General features: G+C 45.2%; 1 protein-coding gene across 8 annotated transcripts in view; it reads right to left on the minus strand.

Moving 5' to 3' along the window:
* The window catches only part of MBD5 (methyl-CpG binding domain protein 5), a 123,370-nt gene that overhangs the window by 20,979 nt on the left and 88,912 nt on the right, over nt 1-13,479 (minus strand). For all 8 annotated transcript variants that reach the window (XM_068195127.1, XM_068195126.1, XM_068195125.1 and 5 more), the window contains 3 exons: nt 11,451-11,553; nt 10,900-11,080; nt 6,600-8,738 (listed from right to left, as the gene is read on the minus strand). In XM_068195127.1, the coding sequence (XP_068051228.1) occupies nt 6,600-8,738; nt 10,900-11,080; nt 11,451-11,553 (2,423 nt within the window). The remainder of the gene's footprint in view (nt 1-6,599; nt 8,739-10,899; nt 11,081-11,450; nt 11,554-13,479) is intronic.

The raw sequence follows: 13,479 nt of genomic DNA on the forward strand, positions 1-13,479 counted from the left end.
TCCAGGTTTTGGAAACCCTTGTTGGAATCTCCCTTTCCTCTCCTTGGTCATTCAGGAACTCCTCACTCAACTCCCAGCACCTCCATCCTCTCCTGGTGCAACTGCCCAGCTCAGGCAGCAGAAATCTGCAGGATCCTCTCAGAAACCCCAGTGGGGGTGAACAGAGCTGACCCTGAGATCAGGAGGGTGTGAGAGCAGAGAAGATCACTCAAAATTACACAATTAAAGATACTTTAATTACCACCACGGCTCCAAGGGGCTGTGACACCTCCTGGGCTCACCCAGCCACGCCCGAGGCGTCCCGGAGCTGCTGCCACAGGGGGGTGAAATTGCAATTAATCACAAATTAGAGATCAACCCTCAGAGTTTGCATCAGTGGGGAGATTGTTCAATCAGGGATTTCCAGAGCCTTCCCTTCCCAGTGACAGCGCTGATGGAAAACACAGCCTCAGAGTCCTGAAAGATCCCAGACCAGGAGCTCTGCTGTACCTCCTATTCCACTCCTCACCTGCACACCTGGAGCCAGCAGTTACACATTTTGACAATTCTATTCCCCCTTTTCTTTCTGGAATGGAAAACACTTAAGGCCCTTATCTGATATCTCCTTTATTACACTGCCTCCAATTCCAAAGAAACCATAATTCAGCAGCTAAGCACAAACTGCCGTCACTGGTTCTCCTTCTGGAGATCCTGCAGTGCCCTGAGACAGCCCAGAAATCACCAAAAATGGCCCAAGAAATCAAATATCCCCGTCAGAACCAGTTAAAATCCTGAACTGCCCTCGTATGCAGCACTCCATGGCCATGGAACGTGCTCTGCTGGGAAAGATTCACCTGCCTGCCCGTAATTCCTGTGCACCACGCTCCACGATCACAGGGGGCTTTGCATTTACAGCAAAGCTGAAATCCTGGCCCCTAAAACTTTGGGGGAAGGGTAAAAAGCCCAGAACTATTTATAGGACAACAGAAATCCATAACATTAGGCTTTAAAAAATGTAATAAAATTAGGGTTTTTAAAAATTTAGTAAAATTAAGGTTTTTAAAAATTTAATAAAATTACAGTTTTTTTTTTAAATTTAATTTTTATAATTTAATTCCTGTCCAAATTTCAGGGACATCTCCTGTGATTTCTGCATTTTCCCAGCGCTGCTGGGTTGGAAATGACCTGGAGGAAACTTGTGATGTGCTCAGCTGTCAGCAGAGCTGTGTTTGAGTAGAAAAGTGTCAAGACAACAGCACATGAGTGCAGGAGCAGGAATTCAGGATTTTCCCACTCACAGCTGTGGCAGATGCATTGCAAATGAAGGAAAACACTCCACTGCGAATTTGGAAAGTTAAAAATTCAATAAAAAGCATTTTTTCCTCCAATAATCCCACTCCTCCCTCTAGCAAAAGCTGGAGCTGCCCACTGGTTCCATTTGCAGCTAAATATGTGTGGGAAATCCCACAGAATTAATTCAGGTCTTCTCTGTAATAATATCTTTAATAAGACTCATCTTTCTACATTAATTTGTTATTATTTTTTACAAACTCCCTGATTTTTATCTCTATAAAATCCTAGAAAGTTGCATGGCAGTTAAAACACCAACCAGGTAACTGAAAGACTGTCAATTGTTGGCAAATTCAAATTTTAAGAGGCAAAACAACACCAGAAAACCCCAAGCTGTGTCCAAGCAAGGAGTGAACGTTTTCCTTATTCTTCACAGTTCTTACCTGAGGAGAAAAAAAAAAAATACTTTCCTCTCCCCAAAATACTAACAAGGGAAAATAAGTTATGATTTAGAAATAAGAATGGGAAAAAGAAGCTGGAAATTGAAGGAACTTTAAGTTTAATTTAAATTTAAGTAAGTGATTCCTTATAATCTCTCCCAAGCAGGGCAAAGTCCCTCTGGATGTTTCCATGAACCCCAAATCAATGGGATATTTCAATTAGCTTTATAATTAGAAGAGAAGGCTCTTGCCATCCTGTCCAGGGGTGATTCCAGTTTAATAAGAAATTTTTCCCCAGTCCCAACAAGTCCCAGAAAGTTGTCAGATGCTCTTCTGACCCTGGAGTCCACAAGTTCTTCTGATCTGGTAATTCTAGGATATCTAAAGTAATTTTGGGAAGCACACCCAGAGGTGCTTGGTTTGATTTGTGTTTCCAACAGCTGGCACTGAGGTGATTAAATCAAAGCCCCCCAAGCCCCTTCTTCTGGGTTTTTTGTTTTCCAGCACCGTGTTCCATCCCCAATTTTCTTGGCTGTATTAAAACAAATTCCTCTCCTCACCCTCAGTGACTGGTGGTGTGCTCCTCCCTGTTTAATTATATTTTACTATTTCTATTCTGTGCATTTCACCAGGAAAAATTCCCATTTCAGGGAAGGAATTGCAGGCTTTTTTTTTGCCAAATTTGCCAATTTTTTGTTACTTCTTAACTTCTAGACCCAGAGTTTCTCCTATTTTATAATGTTAATATTTGACACCACTGATCATCTTTAATTGCTGTGGTTATTGAGGTTGCCTTAATTTCCCTTCTCAGCACTCCAGAGCTTTTAATCCCAAATATTTTCACTCATTTCCATCCATTCCATTATTTATGGATATGGATATTTACATATATTGATGGTTGCTTTCTTAGCAGGATTTGGATGTTGAATGTTCAACAGTCAAACACAGATTTTCTACCCCGTGAACCACACGTTACCAGCAAGAAAAAGGTAAATAAATAAAACCCTACAATCAAATCCATCACCCAGTGATGCATCCTACAAAAAGAACAAATTCCACCACACACACCCTGAAAATTACCTGGGAACTAAAGATATTATCTGTGGGAGAAGAAAACAAGAGCTGGAATACCAAAACTTGGTCCATGTGGTTAAAATATAATTAAAAGCTTGGGCAATAACCAGCTAATTGTGGGGATTCACAGGGTTTTTTCTCTCAGGAGCTATTTCTGAGGAGGAGCTGTTCTGAATTGCTGGCACAGACACAGAAAAGAGATTTAGCAATTAAAATACTTCAAAACAAAGGGAAAAAAACAAGCCACAAACTGAAATATGAACATGAGAGGTTCCTTTAGACATCTTCCTCTGCTGAACTGCTCTTGGAAATTCAGTGTACGGGGGCCTTCACCAGCTCCAGCCCCAAAACTAACAGAGCACAAATCCCAATATTCCTCTCCCCAGTTTTGTTTCAGAGCTGGATGCAGACTGGCAACTCACTTTTGTTTTTAAATATTATTATTATACCACAAACCAGTCAACATTTCACATGAGTCTCAGGGGAAGAACATTCCCATTCTCCTGGAAATCCAAGAGAATTCCCCTCTCTGGATTAAAGCTCACCCCTGAGCCCTGTGCTGCTGGGAGGCTCAGCAAGAGGCTCAGTGAAGGTTTCTGCAGAGTTTTAGGGAATAAAACAAAAATAACACAACCTCCTTAAAGAAGAAAACATTCTCCAGGCTTTATCATAGATATTTGTGGGGAAAATGGAGGTAAAAAGTTATTCAGAAAGTTGTGGAAGTAGGTTTTAGAAATAGAAAGAGTAAAGAATTTCTAGTTAGTTGTAAAGTTTGAAAGTAGAAAGTTGTAATAGTACAGTAAGTAATGACATGAAATAATAGTTTCAGATTTGGTTAAAATAGATTTTATGACTGTAGAAAAATATGTTTAGTAAGATAGTAGAAGGTTTTAAATTTAATAATGGAGTATTGTATATTGTTAGTAGAAAGTATATAAGTAAGTATTGTTTGAAATAAGTGTGTGTGTGTTCTTAGTGATTGGCTAGAGTAATATATAATAATAATAAATTATATATTAATATATAATAATAATATTGGCTAGAGTGACTATCTGTAAGTTTCAGTAATATGCTATTGGTTAGAGAGTTTTTGAAATGTTCTGTAACAAAGACATCTTGGGTTGTTGTTGGTAAGATGCGAGTTGTTGCTATTTTTTAATTGGTTTAACTATGCAATGAGATTGATGTTGCAATAAAGATTAAGGAATGTATCTCAGCCTTTCTACCTCTACTATTTTCCCCACAGATATTTAATAAATAATTAAATGCAGGCTGTGTATTCTGCAAGCACCAAACTAAAGGAACAACTCCTTCAGCAGCAGAGAATGGAACATTTCCCAATTTTCCAGCCTTTGCCTAGGCATCAATGATCACAAAATATCAATTCCTATTTTTCTGAACAATAATAATAACAATAATACATGGAATTACCTTTTATCTTTTAGATAAGGGAAAAAGTGTCACTTGAGGCTTTGGAATTCTGTGGCTCCAACCCTCTGAGCCATCCCCAGAGGGGGGGAATGGCAGGAGGAGTCCCCAGGTGGGGTTATGCCCCAATTCCTGCTCCTACAGGGATGAGAACCCAGCTGATGCTGGAACCTTCCTTCAGGGCTCTGACCCATTTGTTCTGTTACATTTGCACTTTTGGGGGGAAATTCAGCTTGGAACTGAGTGGAGTTACAAGCACAGGCTCTGATGAACACCGCGGGAGCCTTTGGGAGTGGTGGAAAGCCCGGCCAAGGTGGGGAGCAAGGGGTTCCTGCCCCAGGAGTTGTGTCCTGTGCTCAGTGGGACAGGGGGTGAATTCCCAAGGCCATCCCAGACCTTTGTTCAGGGCAAAGTCCCAGGAGTTGCAGCAGGAAATTCCCCTGGGCCAGCATGACAAGGCAAAAGAGCCACGTAAGAACTGAGAGCTGCTTGTTGTGACCACTCCAGGCAAGAAAAAAGAAACCTTTTTATGCCAGGGATGGGGAGAAACCCTTAAAAGTCATCAGGAAGCACGACCAGAGCAATAGTAGAACGTTATATAATTCAGCTTTTCTAGAATTCTATTCCAGTTTGAAGGAGGAAGCTGAGGAATGCAGAGCAGGTTCTTGCTTGGGTTAATGAGAGGCCACTTGAACACTTTGGGGAGACCTGGGTTTTCATCCCACTTTAGAAATTTACACCACTACCATCTTCTACTACTTTGTTCAACCAGTAACAGTCAATAAAATTCACATTTTTGAGCTGATTCTTTCTTCTCTTTAAACCCCCAGAGATGATAACAGCAGCAAACCCATATCCTCTCCAAATCTTCCCTGATGAACAAACCAGGAAATCTCTCCCTACACTCCTCCAACTGTTTATTCAACCATTCATTTACCATCTTAGTAAAATTACAGCAATAAAAGCAAACACAGGCTTGGCATTCCCTCCTGCTGGCCCTGAAAAGGGTGATTTTGGACATTTTGGTACTCCCAGGACCTGCTCCAATCTCTGACACCACCTCTTCAATTGCAGCGGGACAGAACTCATGGATCACCTGGACGTGCACTGCCAGGTGAGCCACAACCCTCTGGGCTTGGAGCAGGGCAGGCTGCAAAAAAACTCCAATTTATTTGGAGAAGTGACAAAAGAGGTGTGGGAATGTCCAGAAGTGAATGGGTTTTATTCATGGAGACTGTGTGGACATTAGCAGAAGAAAGAGTTGTCACAGGAAGCTGGCCAGGATGGTTTTGCCCAAGAAAAAGTGAGATATGATTTAGTTTACCACTGTTTTTTTTTTTTTTTCTTCCTTTCTGTTTTATTTTTTGAGTATGTGACTTTCAGCATGAATCAGGTGCACTTTTCACTGAGATGAACCCAAGTTTAACAAGGAATAATGTCCTGGGCTGTAAGATACGCGTGCATTCTATCACCATCTGTCAGAGGTGGGGCAGTTCTCTGCTGTTCATGGGGCAGTTTTTTCTTTATCTCTCCCACAGCCCATCCTCCCTCCAGGAGATCTCTTCTATTCATGGCCATTAATTATTAATTATCTTCTGTCCATGGCCAGTGAGTGTCCCTGCATGGCTGAGAAAATTCCATCATCCCATGGGGAGATGGTCCACCCAGGGGAGGAGCCAAGCATTCCTACCTGGATACAATCTGAGAATTGGAGCAACAGAACAGCCTTCTCCCCTGCATTCCCAGAGGAGCAGCTTTCTTCTCCACTGCATTCCCAGAGGAGCAGCTTTCTGCCCCACTGCATTCCCAGAGGAGCAGCTTTCTTCCCCACTGCATTCCCAGAGGAGCAGCTTTCTTCCCCACTGCATTCCCAGAGGAGCAGCTTTCTTCCCCACTGCATTCCCAGAGGAGCAGCTTTCTTCCCCACTGCATTCCCAGAGGAAGCCCAGGCCCATCTCCAGCAGGCCTGGAGCTTCAGAGGAAAACTCCAGCCTTGTCCAGGATCCCTGCTCCAGCAGAAGCACAGCTGGCACTGCAGGAGGGCTGAGCCACCATGGGATGGGACTGCTGCCACCACCCTGACCCACAGGCTGCCAGGGCCTGCTCTCACTCTGCCAGGGGTTTGGGTTTTTTTGTTTGTACTATTGCATTTGTATTTTTATTTTCCTAGTAAAAACTGTTATTCCTATTCCCATATCTTTCCCTGAAAGCCCCTTAATTTCAAAATTATAATTTGTAGGGAGGGGGTTTACATTTCCCATTTCAGGGGAGGCTCCTGCCTTCCTCAGCAGACACCTGGCTTTTCAAACCGAGACAAACATTTAAAACCAGCCATCAGGGATTCCCAAGGATGGAAACCTGGGACAATCCCCTGGGGAGGCCACGTACCTGCTTCAGGACTGGTCTGATTACAGCTGCTCCCGATGCTGTTGGGGATCCCTGGCGTGGAGGGTGCCTGGAGCCGGGCCTGGGCCGGGTTGGGATGTAAGGAGTTCCCTAAGGCCATTCCTGCCTGGGCGAGCATCCCGCAGCTCCCGCTGGCCTGCATCTGGTTGAGGAGCCCCGCCAGGTGGTTGGAGGGGGGTGGACCAGCGGCGGGGCCGAAGCCGGGGTTGGGGTTGGGGCAGGGCAGCCCCTCCCCACGCAGGGGCAGCCCCGGGGCCAGCGGGGCCACGCCGCCGGCCGGGCCCAGCGCGGGCTCTGCCAGGTGCAGCTGGGTGCCGGGGCAGGGCAGGGCGCTGCTGGAGCTCCCGCAGCCCGAGGAACTATTGCTGCTCCCGTGGGAGCTCTGACAACTCATGGACTGCAGGAGCTGCGACATGGAGCTGATGGGGAAGGAGCTTTGACTTGGCTTTCTTATCAAATCAGACCCAGCTTTGGGAAGCCCAGAGCTGTCCAGCTGAGACTGTCTCAGCAAGCTCAGCACCGTGGTGGTGGGCTGCTTCCTTTTCCTCAGAGGATCCTTTTGCTGAGACATCAATTTATCTCTCAGCGCTGCCCGGCCGCTCTGCCCTTCCGTGGTGGGGAGGAGCACATTGGCAGCAGGAGGGAACATGGGATTTAAAGTGCTGTGTCCTTCGGTGCTGCCGCCGCTGGCAACAGGTCCAGAATTGCTACTGCTGTTATTGTTGTTACCAGCAAGTTTATTTTGATTTGCTAGCTGTGCTTTGGCTGCTGCTGAGAGTAAACTGCTTGCTGGAAAAGAGGCAGCGTTGTGCTGGTTCAAGATCTGATTTAAAGGCATTCCCAGCAAACCAGGCTGACTCTTCAAGGAACCGCTTCCGGCCGATGCAGCGGGAAAAACTGCATTGTTGGGAGGATTTAATACATTACTCATTCCAGCAATTAACGGGTTAGGGATGTCCTTGTATTGACTAAGTCCATCGTGCTTGGTGGAAGGGCTGGATGGCATGGATGGCCTCGGTGACCCTATGGTTGACCTCGGGGACCTGGGAGGGACTTTGATACCGCTACAGGACGACTGTGGCCCTACTGGAGGCAGCAGGAAGTTTCCGTGCTCAGACGAGGTGGAAGAAGAACGCGATCTTTGGGGAGAAGCCTCGATCCTTCCGATGCCGGGCGCCATCACGTGAACGGGGGACGTCACCGGCGAGGGGGACAGGGACGTCGAAGCCGAGTGCTGAACCCTTTGGACGTGAGTGCCATGGTTGATGTGGGCGGGTTTGACGGTGGGCAGGGGCAGGTTGCTGGGCAGGGGCACCACGGCGGGGGGCATGCTTACATTCATCACGGGTACCTGAGAGTGGACACTCGAGTGGAAAGTGGTGGGGTTCATGATCACGGGGTTCTGGTTCACCGGTTTGCTGGGAATTGGGTCCAGTATGCCAAGCGGATCCTTCTCGGATGTTAATGGCTTTTTCTGAAGAGCACAAGAAGGCGGTGGAGGAGGTGGGGGTGGGCCTTGGGGGGGTTTATGGTGGAACATTGCTCGTGGTATTTCCATACCAGCTGAAAAGTTACACAGGGGTTTTTTCATGACTGGGCTCTTGGTGGTCAGGGTTGGGGAAAGAGGTATATTAGTCCTTCCAGCCATTGCACAGGATGACTGTATGGGAGAGCCGTGGAGCATGACTGACGGCGGGGACAGAGGCGTCCTGGTCATGTGGATAGGACTGGAGTTGGGCGCTCCATGAAAACTGGGATTGTTCCTCGTGAAGACGTCGGGGCTTCCGAGCGGGTCAGTCCTGGGGGAGATGGAGCCGTCCCCGTAGATCTGCGATCCCGAGGACGCTGGGCTGGGCATCCCCCCGTGACTGCCGCGGTACGGAGACTTCTGCCCCAGTTCATTGCTCCCCAATCTCTGCCTGGGATAGGCAGGATGGAGCTCTGCTTGCTGGCTTCCAGCCATTTCTTGCACATAAAGCCTACCCATGGCATTAGATGCCCCCATCATCAACTTGAAAGGAGTCTTACATTCCGGCATCACAGAATTTGTAATTCCTTCATGTGATTTATTCCTCATCGACCTTGGAGTTGCTGCTCGAGTGGGAACTACTGGCGTTGCACCTGGCGTGGGAAACACACAACGGTTACTACTGGTTGCAAATCCAGTGTCCCACGTTTCAGGGCAAAGCTACTGAGGGTGACAATATTCCCTAAAGCTCAGGGAGCCTTTGGCTAAACTTTTGCTTCAGCAGAAATAAACCCTCAATCACAGAGCGGCTGCTGGAACGGTGCCTGCTCTGAACTACACAGTTGTAATTCCATATCCCACAGAAATATGGACCATTTGAAAACCTTCTCCTTGCATTTTGCCTTTTCCAAGCACCCCCTCCAGCCTCCTGCACCTCCAGCATCCCCCCTCTGGCAGGAGGAGCGGGATGGCTGTGGCAGGGAAAAGGAGCCTCTGGCACCATCTATTGAGGACAGGAGGAACAAAGCCCATCCAGGACTCAGACTCAATTCCCACAGAAAAGTTCCTGTCCCAAATGCTGTCCCTGATGAGGCATCCTGAATGCCTTCTGTTTGTTTTCAGGATAAAAGCCCTGGGGATATCTGCATGTGATGGAAAAATTCCCTGTAAATCCCACGTCTGAGGCTACACCTTCCAACAAACACAAGACCACTTTCCATCTTTATTTAAAGAGATTTTTTCCCCAGTGTTTTACTTCCAGACTAGAAGCACAAGTAGCTCCAAGTCTGGGGCACTTTCTGCCAGTTTTGCAGCTCTGGGACTTTGCAATTCAGCTTGCAGTGCTTGGCATGCAGCCTCTGGATATGCAAAATTCAACTGGAATTGGGAGCTAAAAATTCTGTGTTCAAATGAACTCAGGAGTGCCTTGAAATTCCTCTACTCATCTTTCCTTCAGCCTGGTCAGACAGCACTGACAATCCTGCCTTCATCCTATTTGCTCCAACATGAGAGAAACAAAAATTTCCCATGTCCCAAAATACAACCAAAGTCTCATTTAGGGAATAAAACTAAAGGCTGAACTGCAAAATAAATTAATTATGAGAGGCCTCACCTTGAGTGCTGGAAACAAGCAAATGGTCACATATAAATGTGCAAAAAATTTGCTTACAGGGGGATTTATGGGGGAATTTTCTTCTTTGCTTATGCACAAGATTTTAACCACAGAGAAAGTAAGAATACATAAATACATAAATTACCTCCTTCATTTTGCTGATTGTTTGAAAACAGGATTGTAATTTAAGTACTACTTATTGAAAAAATTAAGAAGGGAAATGCACAGAAACTTGGGAAATTACACTGAAAAGAATTTTTCAAGAAAGGTTTTAAATCTTAAATTTCAATGGGAAAAGGCAGGGGCACATCAGTACCATGAACAGCATGGGTCTCTAAGCATTGGCACTTCTCTAAAACTCATTATTTCTTGGTTTCCTTATAATTTTTCTCCTTTGAAGTGGGAAGTGCAGTCAGCCAGGTGCTCTCACAGCAATGAGGGGTGCAGAGAGCTCAGGCTTCTTCCCAGGAGCTGCAACCCCAGAGCACAGAAATATAAACTCAGCCCCTTCCCTCCTTCGTCCTGCCCACTGGGATCTGTAATTCCCTTCAGAACCTGATTTTGTGATCCTTACAAAGTCCCTCATTTTGGGTGAATTTCTGAGTTTGGTGCTGTTTCAGTGCTAACTTTGCTTTCACTCCAGGCCTCAGGGAGCCCCCCTGGTTTTACAACCTTTGTTTGAGAGTACCTGTCAGCTTCAGCCACCAACAAATTTCCTCACTTTTTTTTATTGATGGGGATAATTAAAATGCTAATCCAGGTTGGTGGCCAAAAATAATCCTTGAGAAATGACAGTGGAGATCTCCTCTTGCTGTCTATTCTCCTTTACAATACAATTTCCCGTTTAGCCAAGTCCTTAGCCACATCCTAATCCCTTCATAATCACTTTATTCTGTTCCTCTAATTTCCCATGTGACAGAATATCAGACATATTACTACAGTTCCAAAAGATGAGAGCTAATGTATTTTCTTTGTCTAGAACAATCTGATATCTTTTCCAAGAAAATCATGCTTTTAGTCTGGGCTGACCTGCTTTTAGACTCATTTTCTATCTACCTCCATCTCTGACTACTCCCTTTATTTATTCCTTCAATCTGCTTATTTTTGCACTCACAGTCAGACTTTCGGGGTGGTTTTGCACAGTAATCGTGTGTATAAAAATCAGATTATTACGTGATTCTGCATGATTTCATTTTACTCACTTGTTCCACCACCAGGACTAGTTAGAACCAGTGAAGGATGTGGTGCTTCCATGCTTTTATGAAGTGTAGCCACAGCAATAATTTTCCTTTTGTGAATGCATAGTTTGGTGACATCTTCGTCCGCTTTAACATCTTCAGCAGTTCTCTGCTTCACAGCAGCTCCAGGATCAAAATTAAAGACCTGGCAGTGAAAATTCCAGCATTTAAAAGAATGACTACAGGCAGCAAAGTCACCAAAGTCACATCAATTAGGAATTTTATATGGAGTAGAGAGGAATTCTCCTCTGTTCCTGACTGCTCCTATACTGCCCAAGGGATTCCTTGACAGGACGTTTGGGAACAACAAATAAAAAATGAATATGTTTATAATAACTGAGTCAGATCCTCTGCAAGAGGGGCTAAGGCTGGGGGGAGCTGAATTTTGTATTTTAAGGTCTAGCTTTAGGTGGACACCACTTATTTTAGAGATGATCTGAACAGAGTTTGAGTCACCGGCATGGGTAGCTCATAAATATCATTGCAGCCAGATCCAAAATGATGCTGTGCTTTACCTTGGGAAGAACAAGAGGACATTCTAGGCCACACTTGCACGTTCCATCAGTCAGCAAGTAAGTCTTCACCTGCTCCAAGCAGGATAATAAAGACCCACTGGGACTGCAAAGGAACAGAAATGATGAATACGAGCTCTTGGATAGGTCAGGACTTGTATCTGCTCACAAGAACAGTGGGGAAAATCACATTTCATATTTTTTTCTCATAGTACTTCTTGTTTTTATTCAAGAATTGAGATAATACTCAAAAAAAAAAAAAAAAAACCCTCAAACATATTTTAAAGGAAACAAAACTGTTGCAGCTGGGTCTCTTTGTTGCACAACGTTTGGTTTCATTCAGCTAAAATTTTGACCTTCTCACTGAAAGTAAGAAATATTACACCAAGGAGCCAGGCCAGCCAGCTCCTGATAAACTGCACTTGGATTTCTCCAACTCCCACCAGAAAACCATTATCTCCACTTCCCAAAATAGGGCACTGGGAACTCTGTCACGGCAAAATCACTAATTCATAATATGAAAAAACCTCCTCGTGCCCCCAGCCTGTAACGTGCAGATTGCTCTTTATTGCTGGGCCAGCTGAACTGTTTATCTGGAATAAAACCCTGGTTATTAATGGCAGCTGTAAATAGCCCTAATTCAAACAAAAACAGCTCAAGTGGAATAGTTTGGATCACAAAAACACTCCTGACTCAAAATTCCAAGCTGTGACGAACTTTGGTACTTAGAATCCAACACATAAACACCTCATCCTGCACGAGTCACATCTAAGGCAACATCTGCCAGTGACATTTAAAGTTCTGCTGACAGTTTAAATAAGTAATTTCTTTGCCAGGCATGCCCTGAAATAGTTATTTTTGGGAGAATGCTCAGGTTGAATCTGTGTAGCAGTGACAGTTTTGGAGGGTGAGGAAGATGAAAGAGCAATCTAAAAATAAAGGTCCGGGTCTGGTGACTGGTCAGGAGTCAAACCTTCCCTGTCTGAAATCCTTGGGGAACAGGGGGAAACTGCTCTTTGCTTTTATTTATTTTCATTAAAGCAGGATGCTGGCTGATCCCTTTGGATGTTCCCACCTGTCCTGATCATGCTCAGCCCAAACTCCACACTGGAGGATGGAACAGCTTCCCAAGGGAAAATCCCAGACTGCCATTTGCTCTGGACCATCCCATCTACACCCAAAATCTCTCCAGACACTTTCTGTGATCCTTAAAATCTCCTGTTAAAAGGCATTTCTGGGAATATGCTCTGCAGTGAGGATGCTGTTTTATTTGCATTGGCTAAAAAGGGCTACTTTTCCTGGGCTATTTTTAGAAAAAAGCTGTTTTAAATAACCTTGGTGTGCTGTTTGCCTGGGCACACACAACCAGTGCAGGCTCCAGGAGATCCTGGAGTAAAAAGGAGTGTGCTGACCATCAGGGAGTGGGAAGGAAGGTCAATGCACTGAATCTGTGAGATGTGGGACCCAGCGTTCCTACTGCACACGCAGGCAGGGTTATTTGTGCACAAAACCCAACTCAATTTCAAAAAGGGCCATTTTCCCCTGTTGCTGCCTTGATCCTGGGCACAGCTGTAACTGCACAGTCTCTTTTGTGTGCACTAAGTTATTGACTCTCTGTGACACGAAGGATAATCGGGAGCTGAAGCTCAGCTGATTCCAGCCCTGGAATCACCTTCCACCATCCCAGGCTGCTCCGAGCCCCGTCCAGCCTGGCCCTGGACACTTCCAGGGATGATTTAGGCCCTACTAAGCAGCTCTGTTTTGCTAAGAAAAGCCCTGAGAGTCAACTCAGTGCTTCTACCAGGTAATGAAAACCAGTTAATGAATGGATTTAATCTTGATTTAATCCAAAGCAACTGCTGACAGCTGACAGGAAAGCATCTGTGCTTTCCAAGGAGGCACAGACAGAGAGTCTTTATTCAGCTGGGATCATCTATTCCACTTGAATCATGTCAGATCTTAATATATCCACTAATTTTTCCCTGGGATGGCTGTGGAGTCAATATTGTTTGACCTTTCCTTGCCTCCAGGA

This window comes from Anomalospiza imberbis, chromosome 7 (assembly GCF_031753505.1).
Source record: "Anomalospiza imberbis isolate Cuckoo-Finch-1a 21T00152 chromosome 7, ASM3175350v1, whole genome shotgun sequence".
In the NCBI taxonomy this organism is placed as follows: Eukaryota; Metazoa; Chordata; class Aves; order Passeriformes; family Viduidae; genus Anomalospiza; species Anomalospiza imberbis.